General features: G+C 37.1%; 1 protein-coding gene across 8 annotated transcripts in view; it reads right to left on the bottom strand.

Moving 5' to 3' along the window:
* MED23 (mediator complex subunit 23) overlaps positions 1–24,014 on the bottom strand; it is a 40,053-nt gene extending 16,039 nt beyond the window's left edge. For 5 of the 8 annotated variants that reach the window (XM_010574693.1, XM_010574697.1, XM_010574696.1 and 2 more), the window contains exons 1-17: positions 23,906–24,014; positions 20,632–20,663; positions 20,435–20,522; positions 19,535–19,659; positions 19,274–19,385; positions 18,392–18,490; positions 17,720–17,821; positions 16,673–16,742; positions 15,007–15,119; positions 13,682–13,777; positions 13,097–13,114; positions 6,279–6,479; positions 4,830–4,973; positions 3,179–3,324; positions 2,381–2,626; positions 2,062–2,204; positions 1,329–1,503 (exon numbers count right to left, since the gene is read on the bottom strand). In XM_010574693.1, coding sequence (XP_010572995.1) covers positions 1,329–1,503; positions 2,062–2,204; positions 2,381–2,626; positions 3,179–3,324; positions 4,830–4,973; positions 6,279–6,479; positions 13,097–13,114; positions 13,682–13,777; positions 15,007–15,119; positions 16,673–16,742; positions 17,720–17,821; positions 18,392–18,490; positions 19,274–19,385; positions 19,535–19,659; positions 20,435–20,522; positions 20,632–20,663; positions 23,906–23,965 — 1,970 coding nt within the window. In that variant the 5' untranslated portion in view covers positions 23,966–24,014. Of the gene's footprint in view, positions 1–1,328; positions 1,504–2,061; positions 2,205–2,380; positions 2,627–3,178; positions 3,325–4,829; positions 4,974–6,278; positions 6,480–13,096; positions 13,115–13,681; positions 13,778–15,006; positions 15,120–16,672; positions 16,743–17,719; positions 17,822–18,391; positions 18,491–19,273; positions 19,386–19,534; positions 19,660–20,434; positions 20,523–20,631; positions 20,664–23,905 lie in introns of those variants that run through there. The other 3 variants (XM_010574694.1, XM_010574695.1, XM_010574698.1) reach the window with 3 other exon arrangements.
* Positions 24,015–24,020: the final 6 nt, after the last annotated feature.

Here is a 24,020-nt window from a genome sequence, read left to right as displayed (position 1 = left end):
ATATGCAAAAACAGAATAAAAAGGCATGCATAATACATGGGAAGTTTCAAAGCTAACTATCACCTTAAAGCAGACAGCACTAAGTTGTCCTTATTAAAGAAATTAGGAAGTACTGCTTTTGACTAAAAGCACTTTATTTTCCAGTGCTCTAGTTGGAAGCACTTCTCACACCAGGTAGTTTGAAGTAATTTAAAAGGCTTTTTTATAACACTGTGTCTTTGAAATGCCAAAGCCATAGGTTAGTTTACTCCAATCTAGTTGCATGCAGTGCTTATCAAAAGTGACTGATCAACATCCACATTTCACAGACTAAGATGACAAAACAAGATTTAGGTGAATAAAAAGAGCAAGACCTTGAATTTGAGGAGAAACTCGTCTTTACTTGTTCTCTTTATTCTTGATGAAGGATAAGCAACTGAGCAATTTGAATTTGGACTAAGAAGTTACTGTGTAACTAGACTTCCTTGATATGAACTGATAATAATGAGGTTGCTCTGTCACCCTCACATACCCCCACAAGAACTATTCTACTCTAAGAGTGAATGGACATTCTTTTCCCCAACTTTTCTGCAACAAACCCCAGATTCTACATACAAACTGAATCTCATACCCTTCAACTTTGTTAACAGTAAGTTAAACTCAAAGCTTTTCCCTAGCATTATCTGCATATCAACTCTAGAGCTTCTTCAACCAGCTCTTCCATCTTTCTTGTATCTAAATTAGCCATGGTTTATGCTGATATAAGACATACATCATAGGATGGAAGTGACACTTTTTTCTCCACTCAGGTTCACATAAAGTCACCATAGCCTTGCGCCAACTCCTTTACAGCTGCAGGATGAATCAGATTATTTCTCTGATCTGACTGAAAATTAACGTCACTGAAGAATTAAGTGGAACCAACTTAACTCTTGTAATGGAGTTAAACATCTGCTACAGGAGTAAGCAAGCACAGTCCCACTGGCAGATAAGCCAATCACTGTGACTACAAGTAGCAGGCATTGCCCTTTATCTCCAGTGCAAGAAGCTCAACAGTTTTCTGACACTTCCTGACATGACAGTTCTGGTGCACGTTCCTGTGTTCTGAGCCATGACACTGCTGCCACATCTGTGCAAGACGCTGCCTCATGCAACTCTGCAGAGTACTACTACTAATACCTAACTGTATTTTTGAAACATGACCTGCTGAGATACCACAAAACAATTCAGCCACAGAACTAAGACTGGGAAGTACTTATGTCCCATTTAAACAGAGTTCTCACGCAGCTTTCAACTTATGATGAAGGAGGAATATGAGATTACAGTTAAATATGGTAACTGTCACTCACCACAGATGAAGCTGGTTCTGATTAGTCTGCGGCACAGCAGCCAAGGAATGAAGATGGCTGAGCAGCTGGACTCTGTAATGAGGCTGGATGTGATGCATCCGATAGCTAAACATCTCTAGCAGAGTGTGCAAAATTCCCCATGCATGAGATTTGAACACTGTTGGCAGGAGCTGACCTTATGAAAAAGATTTTGTAAAGTAAGTTTTCCAAGTGATTGCACTTCAAAATACAACTACAGAGTACACTGTGGATAGACAGTTATATTAGGCTGCAAGTCAGATATTTGATTTGAAAACTGTATTATCTCCAAAGAGTGCATGTGCAAGCACTGTCTGAAGATGCTGTGAAAGTGTAGAACTCAATCTCTTGAATGAACATATACAGCAGACATGCAAATTATTTTAACAAGTGCAATTAAGTATAATTTGCATCTAATTAAGTAACTTTGCTTACGATTTTCCGTTAAGCATATTTTTGCACAACGCAGTGTAACTAGGAAGGTCCTGACCATACAAGTGATGGCATAAAGGGAGAGCAGCACACTCATCTGAAATTTAATGCAGCACTAGGATAACCATTACAATTTCCTTTATATTAAAATAATTTATACATGTATTCAACATGCTGCATCATTGGATTTTCATTTTTACTATGGTCTCTAGTTTCCATTAAAAGAAAATGCTGCTGAACAAAAGGAAGGGGGGGGGAAGAAAAAAAAGGTTTTCTTTCTTACTGATAAAGCCTTTGATGCCCAAGGACTCTATTTCCATATAAACCAACAGGCGACTATAGGTTTCCACAAGAGCAGGAGCCAAGGCCACACTAGATTTTGCATGAGCCAACTTAATTACCCTTGTAGCTATGCTATGAATCAGACTGAAGGAAAGACAGAAAGTATTTTTCAATCAAAAACAAGGACTTGAAAGTTAAGAAATTTATTAAGTAAACAAACAGATCTACACATGACATGCACAGACATAGGAAAGATTTCCTGATGATAATTAGTTACACACAGATTTACAGGTTAAAAAAACGCTAGCTGCATACTGTACCTCATTTTGGCATGAACTGTGAGTGAGTCCAAGAGGTTCATTGGCAATGGGGTAATAGACCCTGATGCCATGCAGTTAGTCCCTGGAAGAGGTATCCTCATGTTGCCATTTCCATAAATAGTCTCTACTAGCACACCCATTGGCAAAGTGAAACACTCTGAATTGGTTGAATAAGCATTGCACAACAAGGCAATCTTGTAGTCATTCATCTGTAAGCTTTTATTTCTTAAACTCTGTTGCAAAAACCTGTGTGCCAAAGACATTAAACATTAAGTAGAAAGACACAAGCCGAATACACATGCATTCCAGGATTACACCCACAATAACCCCAGTAAAAAATCCATTGCAAAATAGTAGAAAAAGTGAAATATTTATTAACTGCACCACATCAAAACGACTACATCTTATGCTGCAGTTTCACTGTGTTACAATTTTCCTGTATCAGAAAAATACCTCAGGAAAAAATACACTTTAAAAATCACCTTTCTGAACAAAACTTAACCCAATGTACTGCTTATGCACGCTTTCCAAACCACAGAATAATAAAACAAAATAGTCATTTTTCTTTCAGATTCTCCATCAGTAAAAAAGATTTATTAATCTTAGATGTAATATATTATTTGTTAGCTGCATGATAGCAGCATATTTTGACTTTGAGCTCTTTCTTAGTTCTGCCTCATTCCTTTGGTAACCCTTATACAGCATCCCATCACACAATACATTCTGAATACAGACTTGGAGCTTCCTATTCTCTTATGTCTAGACAAATCAAAACATAACAAACCCCCCAAAACTCACTCATGGTGAAGTTTAAGAGAATGAGGAATGGGAATCTGTAACTTGGAGTTGTCACTATGGGCCTTCCGATTCAGATGAATCCAAATACAGGTCATTGCAAAAGCATGAGTTGACTGGGGTTTGTTAATATCAGGTACGGGAATACACTAAAGAGAGAACACATGAATGTGACGTATTGCATGTATCAATGTACAGAAAACCAACTCAGGCAGCCAGCATTCACGAGGTCAAGTTTTTCTTTTTCTGACTTGCAACACCAAACACAACATTTTTAAAGAACAGATTCTACCCTTATCTGTATATGCAATTTTAAATCAAGAGCTGTGGAAAAGACCTGGACCTCAGTAATTATTCTGAAAAAAACAAACAAACAAACAAACAAATAATCTAAGACCTCAGCAAATGGAAGTTGATGCTTAGAGTATACAAATTCAAGACACATATAGTTACAAAGCATATACTTTTACTCTCAGCCTCACACTTCTACATTATTCAGAAATCAGTTATGGTATGTGCTTCCATAGTAGGTACTCAGTGGTTCACCAACCATTATACTTAAAGATTAATACACTTCCTATGAAAAGGAACAGATACACACCAAAATTCAAAAGGTTTTGGCTACAGACTCAAGTATATTACTGCCATTGGAAAAGGCACCCTGGCTCTCTTGCCAACGTTCGCATTTCTTTCCCTTTGGTACAGTTACTACTGGACAAGCACCACCGATAGCAAGTGCGAGGGAGACAGCAGCAATGCATAATCAAGGGGATAGTAAGACACATCCTCTTAAGAGCAACAGCCGTTGATAACATTTAAACTGCTTGTGAAATTGAATCCTCAGAAATGCCCTAGTCCCACAAACACTTTAAACAAGTGTAACTCAGAGCCCATCACTACAGTTAAAGTAAATAGTCCCGTCATTCTTCCCATATTTTGGGCTGACAAAAGCAATTGCAAGCTCATGAAACAAATTGTACTGAAGAATTTCTGCGGGTCACATTAACTTAAGAGGGGGAAAAACTGCTACATATCAGTTTGGTACACCACACATTTGTGTTAACATATCTACTGGCCCAAAATAGAAGGCACTATGATAAGAGTAAGCAATGAGGACTTCATGCTGACAAGGCTGTCACGATGGAAGTTTTAAGAACTTTGCCTAACTCCCCCTTCCTCAGGAACATTCATTCTAGAGGAATGTACAGAGCATGACTAGGATTTGATTCGCTACCACAGAATCAATTTTAAGTAATCATTACTACAAAACAATTTTAAAGTGTCATGTTCAGTTCTTCGCACCTGAAAGCATCTCTCAGTGTATTATTCTGTTACAGCCCAGATGTAACAATAAAATTCCACATTATTCCTTAATAGTATCCTCAGTATTTTAACAAACTCCTCAAAACCTTAGTCAAAAGGAAGAGAAGAGTTAACAGAAGTCTTTTTCACCCCTAAAAACATTGCACAAACATGGTTGCTGGAAAAACATAGCGAGGAAATCCTGAAAATTTTCATTTAATTATGAAACATCTCTCTCCAACTATGCAGCACACTGCTGTAACAGTGACTCAAGAGTGATAGTAATATTGACATATGAAGGTCTCAAGCTGAATTAAAAAATAAAACACTTAATTTCAGAGAGAAGACTTACTTCCTTCTCAGGATACAGGAGGTCGAAAAGCTTCATAACTGGGAGGAAGTCAGCCAGTGCATTCTTCTGGATGCTGCCAGAGATGAACTGGAGTAGCACCCACATCAGATGGTCTCTTCCTTTAATGAGACCACGTCCTGCCAACTGTCAAAAACACTCAGTAACAGAAAAATACTGCATGCAGAAGAAAAATCACTGCAAAGATTCCTATAAAAGTAGAAGGGAAGACTAAAACAGTTACAGCAGAGATTACTAGGAGTTTTATAGCAGGACTTAGGCACAAATGTACATCATGCTTTCAGAAAGAGGGCAAACAGCTACATTAGTTGTAACACAGAAACAGACTCTAGGAGGCCCACAATAATTAATGGTAAGATTTAAAATGTATTTAGCTCTTGAGGATCACCGTTTTGAAAAATTAGCAACTCTTAAATACTGGACTTAAACTGTCACCTTGTAGCCCTGTAGCCAAGTACAGGATTGCAATTGCTAGCAGCAGGCCACAGGTTTTATATTAACTCTATCTATAAAGAAAGTCTCTGAACCAGAATAACTTGGGCTTGCTTCATCTGGACCCATCTGGATTTGGTTTTTTATTATTTAACTTATTTATCTGTAAAAGCTATCCTCTAATAACCAGTACTCTTAATGTCTACTCTTTTCTAGCTTGCTTTAGTTTTAGATTAGATTTGTGCAATCTGTCATATAGTGCCTATTGTTTCGATGGTTCATTAACAGTAATTAAAGGAATGCAACCCTGGTAAAACTAATTTCAGGGATATCAAAGAGAACAGAGAACTAGAATCCATCACAAGTAAAACACAACATACATAGTAAATTTTGATGTAACATGGAACTGCGGACAAATGAAGATGGAGCAATGCGTAGTGCATGTTAGAAACTGTATCTAAATAGCCACAAGCTAAACCTATAGTGAGGAGAATGAACACCCCTTTCCTACCATTGACACCATACTTTCTCTCGGCAAAGAGCTCAGGATGTTGCTGACTTACTGTAACCCCTCCTCTCCTTTCTTATGGAGGACTGGCACCACCACCCTTAGAATTCAGAGAGGCATTGAGCACCAGAGAAAAGGGTAAATACTAGAAAGTATACCAGTTTTAATGGAATTATTATTAGGAAGTAAATTGGATGCAACAGTGCAGTACTCGGATCTTCTGAATTATGCCAGTTTATCTCCTTATTCTAGTTACTAGCACATTTTGCATCCAAATATAATGCAACATCCTAACTGAATACACTAGAAACAGACCTAGCTCACAGCAATATAACTTGAGAATTTGACTGACTTCTACAGAGCACAACAATCAAAAACCTAATTCTTACACAGAAGGTATTTCTTGCAGGGGTGAGTGACCTTTTTTTCTTTTCAACTTGTTTTGTTTTTAAAATCTCTCTTACCATGTGGGAACGATACAAACAATTTACCTTTTGATGGAGTGACAGGACCATATGAGGAAAACTTGCAAACTGAAAGAGCACAAAGAAAATGAGCTGGCTGGAGAGATGCTGCCACAGAAGCTGACTGGTTCCACCATCATCAAACTTCTCTTCAGTCTCAGACCGTTCCATGGCATACACCACCAGATCCACCAGCTGGTCCTCCAGCACAGGGCAGCGCTGCTTGTGCTGTAAGGCAGAGATCAGATACAGTATTCCAAAAGCCTTGCCATTAACTTCAGAACTTGTACAATTGCAGTTACAGTACAGTATTTTGACAGAAGGCTGGGAAGCATGAAATGAAGTCTGAACTTAAGTTAAGGATAAGCCAGTGTATTAAAGCTGCACTATGTTACAGGTCACAATGATTTTTACATTTTATCACACATTACATAATTCCCTACTCAGTTCTAAAACACAGATCATCAATGCACAAATAACATCTGGGGTTTTTGTTTATGTTTTTTAATAAATTCACACAGAATGTTATTTCTCTGATCTTGCATTCATGGGAAACACAGTCCATTCTTTTAACGCTCTGGTGAGTGTTCTTTTGTTTTGGTTTTTTTTGTTGTTTGCTTTTTCTTTCTTCCTTCTTTTCTCCTTTAAGTCCATTTCAAAAGTAGGGATCACCATAAAGAAAAAGATATATCAATTATACCACCAAACCCAGAGGAAACATCTCAATACACAGTATAGGTCTTTAATGACTATTCTCTTTTTCACTCTCATTTTAGGCTCACCTACAACCCACAACTTGCAGCAGAACTAACATCTGGTTAGTACCTGTATAATTAGGTGCTGTTCTACTGACACAGCACCACCTAGTACAAGACAAGACCAAAGAGAGTTGAAAATTAATCTAATAGAAGTGGCATATTTTACATACTGTGAATAGAACAGAAATTCCATATTATAGTGATGAGCTCTTTAGATGTTAGATTTAGACTGCCACAGTCTCCACAGTGAGCTATGCAAACACAGAAATCATTTAAAATACACACCCTCCCTGATGACTTTTAATGATCAAGTAAGGAATGAATTATATATTCAAGATACATATGTTAGTACAGATTTATGTAAAGCAGGCCCGATACCAGCGCTTTGGAACTCGGATTATAAATCTTCAGTTTAAGACCATCAAGTATAATGTCACATATCACAAGTTCTTCAGTGCAACAATCTTTTATTACCCTGCACTTGTATAGTTACACTCACACAAAGTACTATTACTAAGAACAAAAAGCTGTGTGGCATGTAACTTATTTCAGACAGTGCTAGCACTTCGGAAATAATCTAACCTCTGTTTCATTACAATCTCTATGCAAGAATGGTAACTTTTTTTTTTTTTTTTTACACCAGGTGCCTGTAACATAATGCAGCCTTAAAGAAAACATTATTACTTTAATGACACAAAAGAAAAGGAACTGAGCTGCTCAAACACTAATCATGAAAATGCAGTATCCCTTTCTAGAGGCAAAAAGGTACACATAAAAAAGTTTTAAAAGATCACCCAAATACTCATAAAACATTTTAGGGATGCCTTAGATGAGTTCTTTGACTTACTAGCCAGGCAGCCTAAAAAAACCCTCTTAAGTAATAAAGAAAGAAATATAAAAGGAAAGAGAGATGCTGAAAGGAGATGCTTGCTCTACCTTCATCGATGGTAGTCTTTTGCCATGAAAAAAAGAGATTCTCTTCAATTAAAAATAAAATGCAAGAATGGGAAAAGTTGACAAAATATAGTGAACAGCATCCCCTGTTACATGCTCTTCGCCAGCTCAAAACTGCAGAAAGCTACAATTCCAGCTGTGCTTTCCTGAAGCATGCTTAACACAATCCTCTAACTAAAACAGAAAGCAACGATTACAGTTTCACCTTCTCTTCCAGTACGCAATGCCATTATCACGGATCAACCACATTACAGATTTACAGAGAGCAGTATTAACACCATCAGTTGAGAATACTTTGGGTTTTTTGTGGTTCGTTTTTTTTTTCCCCCTCCCAAAGCAACTAATTATGAAGCAGAGCAGGGTGCAACAGACAACACTACAGACTAGTTTATAATCCAGCATGCAAAACTACTATGTACAGGGCTTGAAATTTAATAGTTTGCTAAGCACTGGGTTAATGTCCAAAAGCCTAATCACGTTAGGCTATATTAATTTAGAATAAAGTTATTCAAAGAATACAACAGGAAAATATTACTGTTAAAAAGAAAGCCAGAATTTCCAGTAGGAATTTTCACTATTCTGAATAATTCTAAGATTGGGAAAAGTTTAGGAGCCAGGAAATTAAAAAAATAAATTCACTCTTTTATTCTGAAAATCACGCTTTTATTGCTTTAAGAAAGCTTTCAGTAAGAAATATAGCAGTACTTCACATTCAATCTTCATTAATTTAATTTTCTGGCATTTTTTTTCTGTATTTTCAGTGAACATACATTTTTGCACAGATTTGGTATCTATAGTTTTGGAGCACTCAGAACTAAAATACTATGCTGCATAAGAATTTGCAGGATTGGGGCCTTGTTTTATTAATTGCTCATAACTGAAAGAACATCTCAGTATATACTGAGACGAATAAAAATATAGGTGAGAGCTGATTCCCCTCACAAGTAAGTAGGAATTCATGTTTTGGTATGGCTTAAGAAAACAAAAACAAACAACAAAAAAACCCCAAACACTGTTTTGGATTATATATAGAAAAATATAGCATTCAAAACCACCATGCTTTTTTCCTAAAGAGAAGATTATTCAAATTTTTGTAATCTGGTTATATGAATATGTATTCTCCATTTTGCCCTGAAAATAATCTTTAAAGATCTGACAAATACATAATCTCATTGAAAACATTATTAAACCATAAAGAAATACTGGGGGGGCAGGGGGGAAGCACTACCATGACAACTTGAGACTAGAGTTTCTTGAGACCAGCCCTCTAAAGGACTAGTGGTACTTTTTTAAGTGGATCAAAGCTTCAATTGCATTTGGGGTTGGTGGGGTTTTTTTTTCAGTTGGCTGGGGGGTTTTTTGGGGGGTGGGGGGGCAGGTAGTGTTAAAAGTGTTCCCTAAAAGAAAAGTATTTTAAGAAGTCAGTAAGGCTAGCTGCAAGCTATTATAGTTCTTGACTATTTTAAGCAAACAACATTTGGCTCAAAAATATTTAATAAATGTCTACACTTAATAAATGGATTCAGAAGGCCAAACCGCAGAGCCCAAGATCCCTGCAAGAGTAGTGTCTCCAGAAGTCCAATTCAAAATGTATAAGTTAAATGCCTGAAGCAGTTAATACAAGACAGAACTATAGCCTCCCTCTCACTTTTATTTTCCAAAACTGTATGCTATCAAGACGTAAAACCTTAAAGCTTGTTGTTTATATTACGTCTGATTTTGTTTCTACTAAGTTTGGTGGGCATTCTCATTTTCCTCATTAAAAAATGGAGTAAGTTTCAACACAGAAATTGCACTCAAGTGTTCTCAACACACACTCTTACAATCAGAAATATATAAAAAATAATCACACCCCTTGATTTAATTACTTTGTCACGTTAACACTAGTAACATTGGATAGGAAGTTCCCAGCATCAACCTACAATATTTTAAAAATAAAAGGGAAAGGAAAGTAAATTTTTTAATATTGCATTATGTCATTCCTTTCACTTGATGATTCTGCTTACACAATGCATGGACAGACATGAAATAAACAACATCTTCCCAAAGCAAACTATCTTGTTTGTAGCTAGGAGAGAGTAACTACACATTCACCTGAACAGAGAATGGCATAGATAATTTCCTACTCAAAGCTGTAGATCACCACAGCTGGTTTAAAAGGTGACCAGTCAAATATACTATTTGAAGAGCAAAATCATTAATACAACAGCTGCTAATAAAAAGTTTGTATAACATTACAGAAACAAGACACCTGAAAATTACCTCCTCTTTCAAATATTCCCCAACACAGAGAAATCAAAGCTTAACAAAATTTTTTGTGGTTTAGAGGACTGTAATACAATCCTGACTGCAATTATGCAAGCAAAAATGGCATTTTATTCTTCATGCAAGTCTGTACATATAGTGAAGGTAAAGATATAAACCGAAACGTTCAAAGTGACTTAATGTCCTTAAGACATTACTAAAATTCAATTTTAAGAACCAACTGTAGGATCCCTAAACTGAATCTTAATTTGGCATCAGTGTATTAGGACACTTTGAACTGTTAATCATTTTCCAAAAAATGGATTGTTACATACCTCAACTAATTATTTAAAAGATAATTAAGTATGGGGAGCATCACCCCAGCTAACAGCAGAATATAAATTGACATAGAATCATAGAATCATTTAGGTTGGAAAAGACCCTTAAGGTCATTAAGTCCAACCATAAACCACGATAACATACATGATAAAGTACAATTTAAATCTCTACTTCCTATAGACCAGTTCAAACAGGTATACAAGAGAAGATACTGACCCACACAGAAGTACACAGTAGCAAAAAATAAAAATCCCCTGATTCCAACAGAAGGAACTTTTTGAAGTCCATATTATTACATTTGGACTTAAAGCAATATACTTGATAAAGCTATTAGAAAACCTCATCCTACAACAAAATCCACAGCAAAACTTAGAATCCTGAAAGGAACATATGAATCTATAAACATATCAAATTTTACCTTCATTTTTCTCTCTGCAAGGTTAACAGGACTGCTGGATTTGTACTTTTTTTACACAACTCAGAGATGACTTGAGTGAACAGTTTTCTAACATAGATCTGCTTAATTAAGACTGAACCAGAAAATTTCATTGTTCATCTTCAAGAATATTTGAGAACTAGGACAAATTTGGCTGAACCATACCTAGTTTGTGATGCCAAAAGATTCAAATGAAGGCTCCAATCCTGCAACTGGATCTGTGTAAATAGTTGACAGGGCATACAAGCAGCTTCACATAAATAATTAATGATCATAAATAAATAATGATCATTGCTTTGAGGTGTTTCTGTATTTATTTTGAAACAAACCTGGCACTATTTGCATTTCTAAGTGTCTTCTATTATACTGACCATTCATTTCTGCAGGTTAGTTCAGTTCTAATAATAAAATACAAAATTATCAGCCATTTTACTGAAAGCATCGATATAGTTATACAACTTCTGAAAAGCATGCTACTATTTTTTGTCAGGTGGCTACATTAAGAAATTCAGCTATAACATGAAGTTAATTTGTACCTAAAAGTGAGTAAAATTTTAATGTTTTCCACAGTTTTAAACAAGAGCACATTCATGTTTAAATGGAACATTATTTCCTGTTCTACACCACTACACCAGCCTACTCTATATTTGTAATTTTAACTCACAAATTTTCAATAGCCCAAACATCTTTATGCTGGTGTAATATTAGTAGCACAGCTATAGTTCATGTTCTGTCAGCATTTCCTTTATAAGCTACCTTCTTTAAGTTTGTTCCTTGGCCATAAAAATTCACGCCAGGTTGAAACTTTGTGTAGGAATTCCTATACTAGTGAACAAATTTTAAGGAGTATAGTTCAATATATTTCATTACTTCATTTAAATTTTCTTTGATTACTTTTAGAGGACAGTAAAGTAGGAGTTAAAACCAGCATTTTTAACTTCAATGGTTTTTGAACTGAAGGCACAGACTATCCATAGTTAGAAGAATAAAATGGGTTCAGTATGGGTTTTTTGTCTAGATCTTGTATTATTTACCAGCTACAAGATGCACAGAGGAATAGTTTGATTTATTAACTGAATGTAGACACAGAAATAGACACAGAATACAAATACTACTCATTTCAACACTAAACCTAGCAGCTCATTTCCAAGGTTTAACATTTCAGCTGCTTCAAGTCTCCGATACAGAAGATTGTCATATACAACACAGAGTACTGTTTGCCAAGATGTAGGAATCTGCGCATTCAAAAACATTGTCCAAATCCAGAAAGAGCACTGGTGTATTTCACTTACAATGGGAAATATACACAAGGTTTCAGGATCATGTAAATTTTATAGTCAAGTTACAAATCTAAAAAAAGTTTCTTAAATGGAAACACTGACACAACCTTCACTATAGTATTGCAAACAGCAACGCTATTTTATAAATCTTAAACAATGGTTTTTAAAGTAGGTGTGGAATTGATTATTGTAACAAGGGATCAACTGTAAATATAATACCCATAACTTCAAATTTCAAGCAGAAGTCCACTTGGTTGATTTGCTCAGGCGTTTATTTATTTATTTAAGCAAGTAGTCAAATTTTAAGGAACTACTTTTCACATGGTATTCTGCACTACCTTTCTTTCACCTAGCTTGGAGAATATTATAATTGTCCGTTGGGAAGTTTGTTACAGAGACTTCCTAATGATAAGAATATTCAACTAGTAAAGTTGTTTTGGTTTTTTTTTTTTTAAACAATGATTTATTTACAGCTTTATAATTTTACAATCAAGTGCAGCGGATGTTTTTCCACCTGCATAAGGAAAGAAATTTTGAACTAAGAATCTCTCCTCATCTGAAAATTCCAGCAGACAAAGTAAAAGTTCTTATAACTGGTAATGGAAATGGTAGCAGTCCATTCCAACGAAAATTTTAGGACCAAAGGACCACTGACTGTCAGCTTTATGCTACATCTCTCATGTCTCTAGAGATTTGTAGTGAGAATTTGCCCTCAACTAATGGTCCTGCCAATTTCAAGCCCTGACTGTACATGTATTCTCTAACTGGAATCAGTGGCTACAAAGCGGCCAGCGTATCGTTAGTCACAATACAACAGTAAGGTTGTGAACATACCTGAGCAATGTTCAAGGTCTAGAGCATTGGAGGATGGGCAGGACAAGACAGGACAGAACAAAAATAAAGGAAGAAAAAAAGAAAAGACAAAACAGTGACTATGAGGCCAGCCTCAAGGATCCCCAAGTCAGACTAAGCCCTCCCATTCTAAGGTATAAAAAGAAAAAAATGTAACAAAACAAAACCCAGCTTTTCACTATTCTAGTACTGTAACATGCCAATATAACAGAGTACAACAATGCTTTAAAAACTAATGAAAAAAAAAACATTTTTATTGTTTGAGCTAGCAGTCTCCGACTGTCTGTCAAAGGTGTACTTGAGGCTGGCCTTATAGGAAAAAAAAGCAATGCAAAAAAAAAATCATATTTTAAATCTCTACTTTTCAATTTAACATTCGTAAAGCAATATACAAATGATAGGAGCAACAGTGTCCAATTAACCTAATATGATCTCATAATAAAAAAAAAAAAAATCACTCTCTGGACCTAAACTGTTTTGCTTAGTTAGCTATAGCAAAGAAAAGAGAAAAAGAATAGTGCAGATTCTATGCAGAATTAAATCACGTGTTACAGCATAGTACAGTACCTGCTTATTCAGACCTAGCATATTGCAGACCATATCCCTTGAATACGGTTGTTCCAGCACATATCTCAACAAAGCAGTCTGTGGCTCAAACAGATCCTTGAAAAAAAGAAAAGCAATCACACACAAACATGTATTGCCTCAAGATTATGTTTAATATCGAGTTTACATTTAACCGAGTCAAACAATGTATGAAGGAATGTTTAATTTATGCAGATATGTATTATCTGGCAAATCTGTTTGCTCTCTGATACCCAAAAGAAAGGAGGAAATAATCACGGCTCTTAAGCAGTGACAGATTTTACGGGGAACAAGTAGAACATTCTTCATCCAATAAAAGGATGGCACACTTTTTGAAACAGCCTTGAAATACTGAAAGACTGTCGAGAACTTAAAGGAAGCCAGGTAAGTCAACTGAGGAACCACATGACCAGGATGCATAAAAATCATAAGTAGCGTGAAGAAAGCAGATATGGAACAACTGCTCACTGTATCTTCCGAAAGCTGAACCACTTTAAAGAAAAATGTTATCTGAAGCTACGTTCAAAACAAACAAGAGGAGCCAATTACTCATGCAATATGAAGTTGAAAAGTGGAACTCCTTGACAAAGGGATGTTGAGGATGCTGAAAGCTTACACAGGCGCAAGAGGAGACTGAACAAGTATTTGGAAGAGGCAGGTTTACTAAACATACAGAAACCAAATCTGTCTCAGGAAATACCCAAAATGATAATGGATGTAGAGTATGAACACCATACATGTCATTAGATACATTATCTTTATATCCTTCCTTAGACACCTAGGATATGGGGAATGGGATGCCGGACAACCTGGATTTTTGTCCTGATCCTTTATAGTTTATAAATTCTTTCAGTACACCACTATTTCACACTCAGAGTTTTAAGTTTAAATAAACTAACTACATTTAAGCTTGAATTGTAAAATTATCTATCCTATGGAATAACAAAGAGCACAGAAAAGAGGAAACTACCTTCCCATTCTCTTTCATCTCCGCACTGCTAAACTAATTTTCCATCAACTCTCTGCTCTCACTTGCTCTCTCACAGGCACACAACCACAAAGCACATTAAACATCTCACATTCTTCTGCATCCTGGGCAGCAGTTATACCACACACTACTTTAAAGGTCCTCCGCATATAGCTTGAAATCACTGAAATATATAACACAGTGAAAATATCTACGTCTTCTATGTTAACCTAGTGGGAACAATCAAACATTCACAGTTGAAATTATTTTTTTCCCCCAATGATATAAAAGCTTCGTATGTATTGAATATAACATGTTTAAGAAACTTAATAAGGCATACCTTATCATACGGTAAGAGACCTTTCAAAGGAAAACGAAGGGTTGTAGGATCCAGCTTCCATGAGTTACACATGGCACCTGAGTTATTTACCACAGGAAGAAGACTACAGCGACCTACATGCAATGAAACATAAATTCTAAAACAGCGAAACTGGCCTACTGTTTGATCATTCTGATGCAAAAACTGGCCTCAGCCACATTTATACTCTCTTTAAATTTCCACTGTTTAAAGCTTTTTACCATAGGATTGCTTCAGGCTGATTTTATTTTTCTAACTAATTTTCAACTACTAAAATATCTAAGGAGTAAAATCGCCATTTATTCAGATTAGGTACGCCACAAATAAAAATATTTGCAAATATTAATCTAAAAGTGCCCTTTTAGGTTACCAAAAGACTGTTCCATTGCCATTGCTTAACCTAGGGATTTAATGTTGGTACGCTGACCCTTTCCACAGAGAAAATGGTATTACTAATCTAAGTATATAATCTAGTCTTTTGATTTTCCTTCATTCACCCTGTAAGACAAACTGTGGACAGGCTTCTGTTCAGTAAACTAGTCAATTACAAGCATCTGTACTCCAATTACAGTCAGTGTAGGCCAATGTGATTCAGCTGATCACACATAAAGAGTTTTTTGCAGGGTAAATTTACACTTGTTAGTCAGTGTAGATTAGATGCCTGGGATTTATTTCAGTTGCTCAAACATGGGCTTCTGAACTGAGCCCCTAGCACACCTGTATACCAGCATGTAAACTTAGGTGCCTCAACTTTGACCTAGATCTCACTGTTGGTTCAAATTCCATGACTTCTATTGTCCAGATTGGCCATACTGCTATCAGATAAAATAGGAAGTAAATAAATATTTATTTCTTCCCTTCAACCATATCTATATGTCATTTACACATACAAGACTTGTAAAAATTTGTGTGTGATCCCTGTGAGTTACATGCATAAAAGCTATACCACACTTTCAATAGAATAACTACACACTTCTGAAACACAAAATGCTTTGGAGCGTTACAGATGAATTTACATTCTTAATCTTTGCACTGAAGAAGCTCAGTTGCAACAAACCTTGCTCAAACCTAAGAAATAATGCAGCTGTTATTAAGCTACTTAATTCTCAAAGCAAACAGAAGACATTTTATCTTTCTGAAGAAAAATGCAACAGGCATCACAATTAAAACAGCCAAATTTTAATCTTCATATTTCTAGCAATAAACGAAGGTTTTTCTTTCACAGAAAGGGACAGCCAGTGCTCATCTAAGCTAGGAAATGTTCACACAGAAGTCTGCAACAACTGGGATACGGCTGAGCAGCTACAAAAACTCCAATGGAAATTGAAGCCAAAAAACACTCCATGACTAACAGACCAGTGGATCTGTATTAACTCAAAATCCTTGAGCATAGAAAACCTATGATTTTCTAAATGTCTACTGTAGTTAGAAACTATATGGCCATGTAACAAGTAGTACACTTCCACCCCCAGCTTGTAGCAAAAAATTATTTTGATCTCATCAATATGAATTTTCCCCTTCAAAGCAAAAACTGAAGAGAAGCAAGTCTCATAACAAACTGACAAGAGGAAAGATACTACATGAAACATAAGCTCTGAATCATTTTGCTTAGATGAATATATGCCCCAAAATGAAGTTGTTCTCTTACCACAAATAGAATTTATTCTTGCTGTAGGTCTGAAGGTATCCACAAAATCTGATACTAAGTTACCTAGTAACTGGGTGAGAAGAGGAGAAAAAAAATAAGTTAAAGGTTTAAGTTCCACATACTGATAAGGAATATTTAAGACTTAAAAATAATTTATACATTTTAATAAAATATACAGGAACCTACTAAAATAACTAGCTTCATACACATTTCAGTGAGTAGGAAAAATTATTGAGAACCTAAAACCACAAAAGGAAAAATGTGACCTTATAAAGAAGGGGCAGGAAGCACTCAGTTTGCACTCAAATAAGAGTTTACATAGTAACTCTTACTCCTATGCATGCTATATTATTTCAGTGCACACCATTTAGTAACAGATGATTTAAGACAAGCTTTAGAATTCCTGTTCATAACAAATCTGTTTGCCTCTGAATAACAATTCCTCAAAGACAAAAGACCTAGATTAGTACACTGTGGATTAAATCTTGGCTCGAAAGAAGTCAGGAATAGTTTTCCCATTAATTCAAGGGAGTCAGGATTTTATCCTTTTCCTGACACCTAGTTATTTTAACAGAATACAAAATTAAAAACTGCATCAACATTACATTCTTACTGGAAACAGTGACCGTTTTCATTGCACCAGAGCCCCAAATATATTTGCATAACTGAATTTAAACAGAAAGAAAACACTGGTCAGCTATTTAAAGTGATTTTTCTTATCTTGAAGCCACAGAGAAAGCACAAACTGGTAGGTAAGCATGACCTGCATTTCCAAATGTATTCAACAAAAGCCATTCAGTGCTTCAAGAGTTTCAAATATCAGGCCACAGGTCAAACTATGTCATCAATTTCATGCAAAAACGCAGGGAGCTGCTGCTGCTGCAATCACATCAAACCTGTATCTTAATTTACATGCCTAAACACAGAGCTTACTGTTGAATGGAAGATTTTAAATCTTCATTTAAACTTTGTTTTTGAAAAATAAAAGTAATTTTGTTTTGTGTGGAACAAAACTCCAGATTACATGATTTGATATCATATCATTACCCAATGGGGAAGTTTTCCTTCAGGATATAGTTTTCTGATTTCTGTAACTGCAAAGTAGGCAGGTAACAAACATGCATTTCTTTCCAAAATGTAGGCTACCACCTATAAATAAAAAAATACATCAATGTAAAAGACTTTGGATAAGGTAAACAAAGGTGTAGTCTGTCTGCTAGTCTGAGACAGCCCATGAAAACAGACATAATTAAAATACTTTTTCTGAAGTTGTATTCTGATACTACTATATTAGTTTAAAACCTGTTTTTAATTGTACAAGTCTAACTTGACTGTTTAAGCCTAAGTAAAACTATGCCTCTATGTCTGCCTCCAAAGTATTGAAAACAATTATTATTTTTATTCACTAACAAAAAAATAAAGAAATTAATCTCAATATTATATCTCACACATCTTACCTTAGGCAAGTCAAACATTGGGCCTGATTCTCCTGTTAGAGATTTTAGTGCTTATCTACAATAAGCACTATCCCCAAAAGCTCTTTGTATACGGTGTAAAATGCAATCACAGCAAAGGATTAGAGCACAAAGAGTAAGTCTTTGCTGTTGAACTGTACCAACTGTCAAAGAGAGCCATCCCAGCTATTAGAAACTCACTACTAACAAAAGAATGAGGCCTATCTTGCTCTATAGTGATAGCATATAGAATTCAGATAGTTACCTCTCTTGCTGCTAAAAGCTGCTGTACAACAGCTGAGCTCACAGTGTTCGGAATTGTTAAGATTTTCTCTAGGATCACTTTCAATAGGTCACGCACACCCTAAAAGAAACCACACAAAATTAACATTCCCAGATATTCTTTATTTCTGGCAGAAAGATGACACAATCAATATGGTCAGACAATATTTTGACAGACAAACTAGTTGTTTGATGCTAAATGTCAGAAGAGATACTGCTACTAAGAATGTTGAATGCTAATGACATTAAACTCCTTATGGAACTTCTCAAACTTAGGATAACCCAGACAAGAAAGTAACTGTTGAAATTTTGATGTGCATCCAGAGGCATCCAACCTACAATGGCTTGTGCAGGCTGACCAAAGTACACTGTTGTATTTTGTGGTTTTTGCTCTAACACGCTCACCAATGCTGGTGAGGTGATTCTCTGCAAGAGATGCATGGTTTCCTACTCCTTCTGTTAGAACGTACCCTGCCAAAGACTCAGCTTTCAGGACCTCTTTCCTACGTAGCAACAAGGGTCAGAGTAGATGACAGAACTTCAGCCTTAATGCTTGATAGCATTACTTTCCCATGTGTACCACTTCTGCAACTGCATTAGCATTATTTAGCTTGTAACTGAAAGAGGGATGAAAGATGACTGTGTAAAAGAGGAAAGAGCAGGAAGACCTACATTGTCCATACAGAATTATCTATTAAGGTAAAGCTCAACTATGAGAAAGCATTAAAAGTGGTCACACTGAATTATTTTTTTCTTTCATAATCAAAGCAGACTTTGAAACACTGGATGTCTCTGACATAAATCATAAAAACAAAGCCAGAAAATAACGTGTCATAGCACAAAGAAAGGAATGGGTGGAAGATACCTTGTAGTCTACACCTCCAATAATCTTCCGGACCAATTTAAATGTTAATGCCCACAACTGTGTCCTTTCCCATTCAAGTGTATCAGAGTTTATCAGAGATTCACAAACCATCCTAGCAGAAGGAGACAATGCAAGAATGAATGACAGATAATAAGCTCGTGTTCTCCAGCAATTAACTAGTTTAAAACATCATCGTAAAATACCCTCCAATATTACAACTTCCATGTATCCTGTTTATGGATTCATTCCAACGTAGCTTACCTGGGTGGCAAAAGTCCAGTTTCTACTGCCATTGCTAAACAGTCATAAAGAAAAGAAATTCTTTTAGGACTATGTTGGCTATGAATGAATCTTACAATCCACTGAACACACTGCTCATGGGATTCCTGAAAAAGCAGTAGAGGGGAGAAAGAATATATTTACAGGTAGTGAAACAAACTGTAAAATTCATATAGTATCCTACCATGAAGAAATGAAACTAACACAAGAACAAGATTATAAATGGTAGAAGTTGTCCAGTTGTTCAACATATAGTTTCTCCAACAAGTCTTTTGATCTTATTTTGAAGAAGTCCAGTTGCCTAACAGAAGTTCTCCAGTTGTCCAGTACTGGAAACACCTCCTAGCTGAAACACTGATTTCTATAGTCAACTTTGTTTTCACATGTAAGTTAGCACAAAATAGAATAAAATAGAACTGTTCTGTATTATTCTTCCCTTTTCACATTTATAATAAAATTCAGTGAAAACAAAGATGACCAGGTCTCCAATTACAGAAAAGTGCCTAGAGGTATCTAACTTTTGGAAGGTAATTTTTGAACATAAACATCTATCTCTTTTTTTTTTCCTACTTATTGATTTCTACCAGGAATCCTGTAACAAATTACCTTTTTTTGTTTATTTCTTTACTGTTATACTTCCATTTGCTTATCTTCACTTGCACTGCATGCCAACCTCTGCTGAACAAGTATATAATCTTATAAATGTCAAAACTAATCTTTTTTCTAGCAAAGTCTTCTTATATTCTTTACTGCACTGTATCTGAAAGCAGATTCTGAATGACTGGACACAGACCTTATAGCTTAACTGTTTGTCTACTAGACAAGGTATCACTATATTAAAAACTATATAAAGTACATGTAAGCAACAAATTAAATGCTAACCTGAGAAAGACTGCTCCAGAACTGCCTAAAAGCACCCAGGCAGCTGATCAGTTTGGTTCTCTCATCTTCAGGAGTGTCCATAAACATACTAATGCAAACAAGAATGTTAATTATTAGCAGTACCCAATGAAACAGCACAAATAGAAAAATGCATTTATATGGAAAGACTTGCACAAATAAACTAATATTACACTTACCCAGGAAAAGCTTCTTCAATTACTTCTGTTTTCTGTAAGAGAAAAACCCTAAGTGAGCTATTGTGAAAAGGTTTTCTATGAGTATCACACCACCAGGATGAAGCTCTTTTTACTCTTTTTCTGAAGAAAAGAGTCAATCCTACTGTTATGGGACTGTATCACAGAAAGATGTATTTCTTCTGCTATGCTAGACTCTTCCAAAGTTGAGATTGCTTTGTTTTCATATAAACAACAAAACTCATAGATCCACATTAAGGCTCTTTGTTATGTTTGGGGTTTTTTCTTCTAAACACCTAGAGATTAATTTACTTCCCAAAGTTGCAGAAATTGTTCAATTCTGTTATTGCAGCTCTTTTTTCATACTTTCAAAAAAATTGTATTTTTGAATCCCATTAAATTTTTGTCCCACTTATGTTCCATGACACTCAGTTACACAAATCAATTATATACAGTTACTTTCTCATCTGAGTTTAGATTCATTGCTTTTTAAATTCCATTGAATGATTATACGGTCTTGTACTAGGTGCAAGACTATCTATGAATATCCAATTTATCTTCTTTAAAACATCCCCACCCTTTTTTCTTTTAAACTCTCTTTTGCTGAAATGTTTCTACATCATTATTCTAATACATCAGCAAAGAGATTCTGGAAAATACTATCTTACAACTTTTTCTACCTTCTCTAAGAATTTCATATTATACTCAGATGTGATCTGTAACTGAGCACTATGTATTTTTATATTGTAGAAATAAGAGCATGTAACAAAATAAACTTTCTGGTGATCCTTTTCAATCATACAGCCTAGAATCATACAGCCTGTCAGTGCTACTCATAGCTTTCTCAAGAAGCAAAAGAGAAACCGATACTCATCTATTCTGCACAGAAACTTAGGTAAGTTTCGCTGCTGTCCACCAAGTCGGTAACAGCAGCAGTGAAAGGAACAACTTGATATTTTCTCAGTTATGGCTTCAAAAATGCAATGAAATTTTGTAAGGGCCTTTTATTTTGTTCCATAAAAATTTTAAGCAAATAACATTGCTTCAAAACAGGCAATGTGACATCACAGTCAAATCACAATGTTAAACAGGTGAAAACATAATCTGAATTGACAGCGCCAAAATGAGAAAACAATTGGGTACGGACAATTAATATGCTACGAGCAACTTAACATCATTCCAAGAAAAGTACATCATGCATTTTATAATGCAAACTTAAAACAGAAAGAAAACCCCATCCTTCCCTCTACTGAAATTCATCATACAGACATCATTTTCAATTACATTTTTCTGTGAGACCTACATATTCTTTCCAGTTCAGACAATTTGACCAGCCTTTTCTGTCAGAAACATCAGTCAGGCTCCTGTTCAGGCCCTTATCAGCTACTGTCACCCCCATGTTCCCGACCATGAAGTGCTCACATCAACCAAGAAACTCATTCATTTGTGCTCTACAAAACAATGACTTAATGACCCAATGACTTGGGTTCACAAAGGGAAAGTCCTGTTTAACTAATCTGATACCCTTCTACAATAAGGTCACCTGCCTAGTAGACAAAGGGAAGGCAGTGGATGTAGTTTTTCTGGATTTTATAAGGCTTTTAATACTGTCCCTCACAGCATCCTTCTGGACAAGTTGTCCAACTGTGGGATGAGCGGGTTCACAGTGTGCTAGGTGAAGAGATGGCTGAAGGGCAGAGCTCAAAGTATTGCTGCATCTGGCTGGCGACGGGTCACCAGGAGTGCTCCTCAGCGTTCAATTCTAGGACCAGTCCTGTTCAATATATTTATCAACGACCTGGATGCAGGAGTTGAATGCACCATTAGCAAGTCTGATGATGATGCCAAACTGGGAGGTGCTGTTGACTCTCTTGACGGACAAGACGCCTTGCAGAGGGATCCAGATTGGAACATTGGGCAATGATTAATGGGATGAAATTTAACAAGTTGGATCCTGCACCTAACATGGAGTAATGCCAGGCACAAGTATAAACTGGGACAGGAGTAGCTAGAGAGCAGCCCTGCAAAAAGGGATCTGGTGGTGCTGGTCAGCAGTAGGCTCAATATGAGCCAGCAGTGTGCCCTGGCAGCCAAGGGACCAAACTGCATCCTGCATCAAACACAGTATAACCAGCTGGTCAAAAAGGGTGATTATCCAACTGTATTCAGCATTGGCGCAGCCTCACCTCGAGTACTGTGTGAAATTCTGGGCCCCACAATTTAAGAAGGATGTGAAGGTCCTTGAATGTGTCCAGAGGAGGGCAACAAAGCTGGTGAAAGGGCTGGAAGGAATGTCCTATGAAGAGCGGCTGAGGTCTCCGGGTTTGTCTAGTTTGGAGAAAAGAGGCTGAGGGGTGACCTCATTGCTCTCTACAGCTTCCTGAGGAGGGGAAGTGGAGGGGGAGTGCTGATCTCTTCTCCCTGGGACCCAGTGATAGGACATGTGGGAATGGTTCACAGCTGCACCAGGGGAGGTTCCGACTGGATATTAGGAAGCATTTCTTTACAGAGAGGGTGGTCAAACACTGGAACAGGCTTCCTAGAGAGGTGGTCAATGCCCCAGGCCTGTCAGTGTTTAAGAGGCGTTTGGACAATGCCCTTAATTAACATGTTTTAACTTTTGGCCCTGAAGTGGCCCAGCAGTTGGACTAGATGGTCGTTGCAGGTCCCTTCCAACTGAAATAGTCTATTCTAGTCTATTCTAGTCCAATGACCTACCGAACTATGCTTCATTTTGGAGGTATCACTGTGCTGGTGTACTTCCACGATTTGCACACGCTGTTATGCTGGCTGAAGAAGAATGTCTCCTCAAGACATTCCTCTTCTCATAGTCTCCTTTGAGATGTCTCCTTAAACTGCTTCCACAGTGAACTCAGCACACTATAATTCGGTTTGGGGTAAGCAATCTGCCTCCCCGTTTTACGCCCAGTCCTACTCTCCGTCAGCCTCCTTACAGAAACTCAGCAGAGGAAGGATTTCAGCCCTGAGAAGCCACCTCCCCTCCACCGACCTCCCGGGTGGGGGTGACAGCACGAACGCACTACCGCCGAGGCGGACGGCGACGTTTCACACCCCCGGGGGTTCAACGCACGAAGTGCTCCAGGAAAATCAAGAACTTCTTTCTCCGCTGTTTTTCATCTTCTTCAGGACGGCTCCCCCGACCCCTCCCCGGGGGAGCGCGGCAGGCCGCGGGGCCCCCGACAAGCCCCGGCCCCGGGCCGGCCCGCCCACAACGCTCCCCCCCGCCCCCGCGGCGGCGCTCCGGGGACGGACTCACCACCACCTCCTCGAAGATGCTCTGTAGCTGCGTCTCCATAGGCACCATGGGGATCGCCATGATGCCGGGCCGGGCCGGGCCCCACAGGCCGAGCGGCGGCCCCCACCGGGCCCTC

Source organism: Haliaeetus leucocephalus, unplaced genomic scaffold (assembly GCF_000737465.1).
Source record: "Haliaeetus leucocephalus isolate CR32 unplaced genomic scaffold, Haliaeetus_leucocephalus-4.0 Scaffold450, whole genome shotgun sequence".
Classification (NCBI taxonomy): Eukaryota; Metazoa; Chordata; class Aves; order Accipitriformes; family Accipitridae; genus Haliaeetus; species Haliaeetus leucocephalus.
The sequence above is the reverse complement of the archived record's forward strand: the minus strand, read 5'-3'. Positions and strand labels throughout refer to the sequence as shown.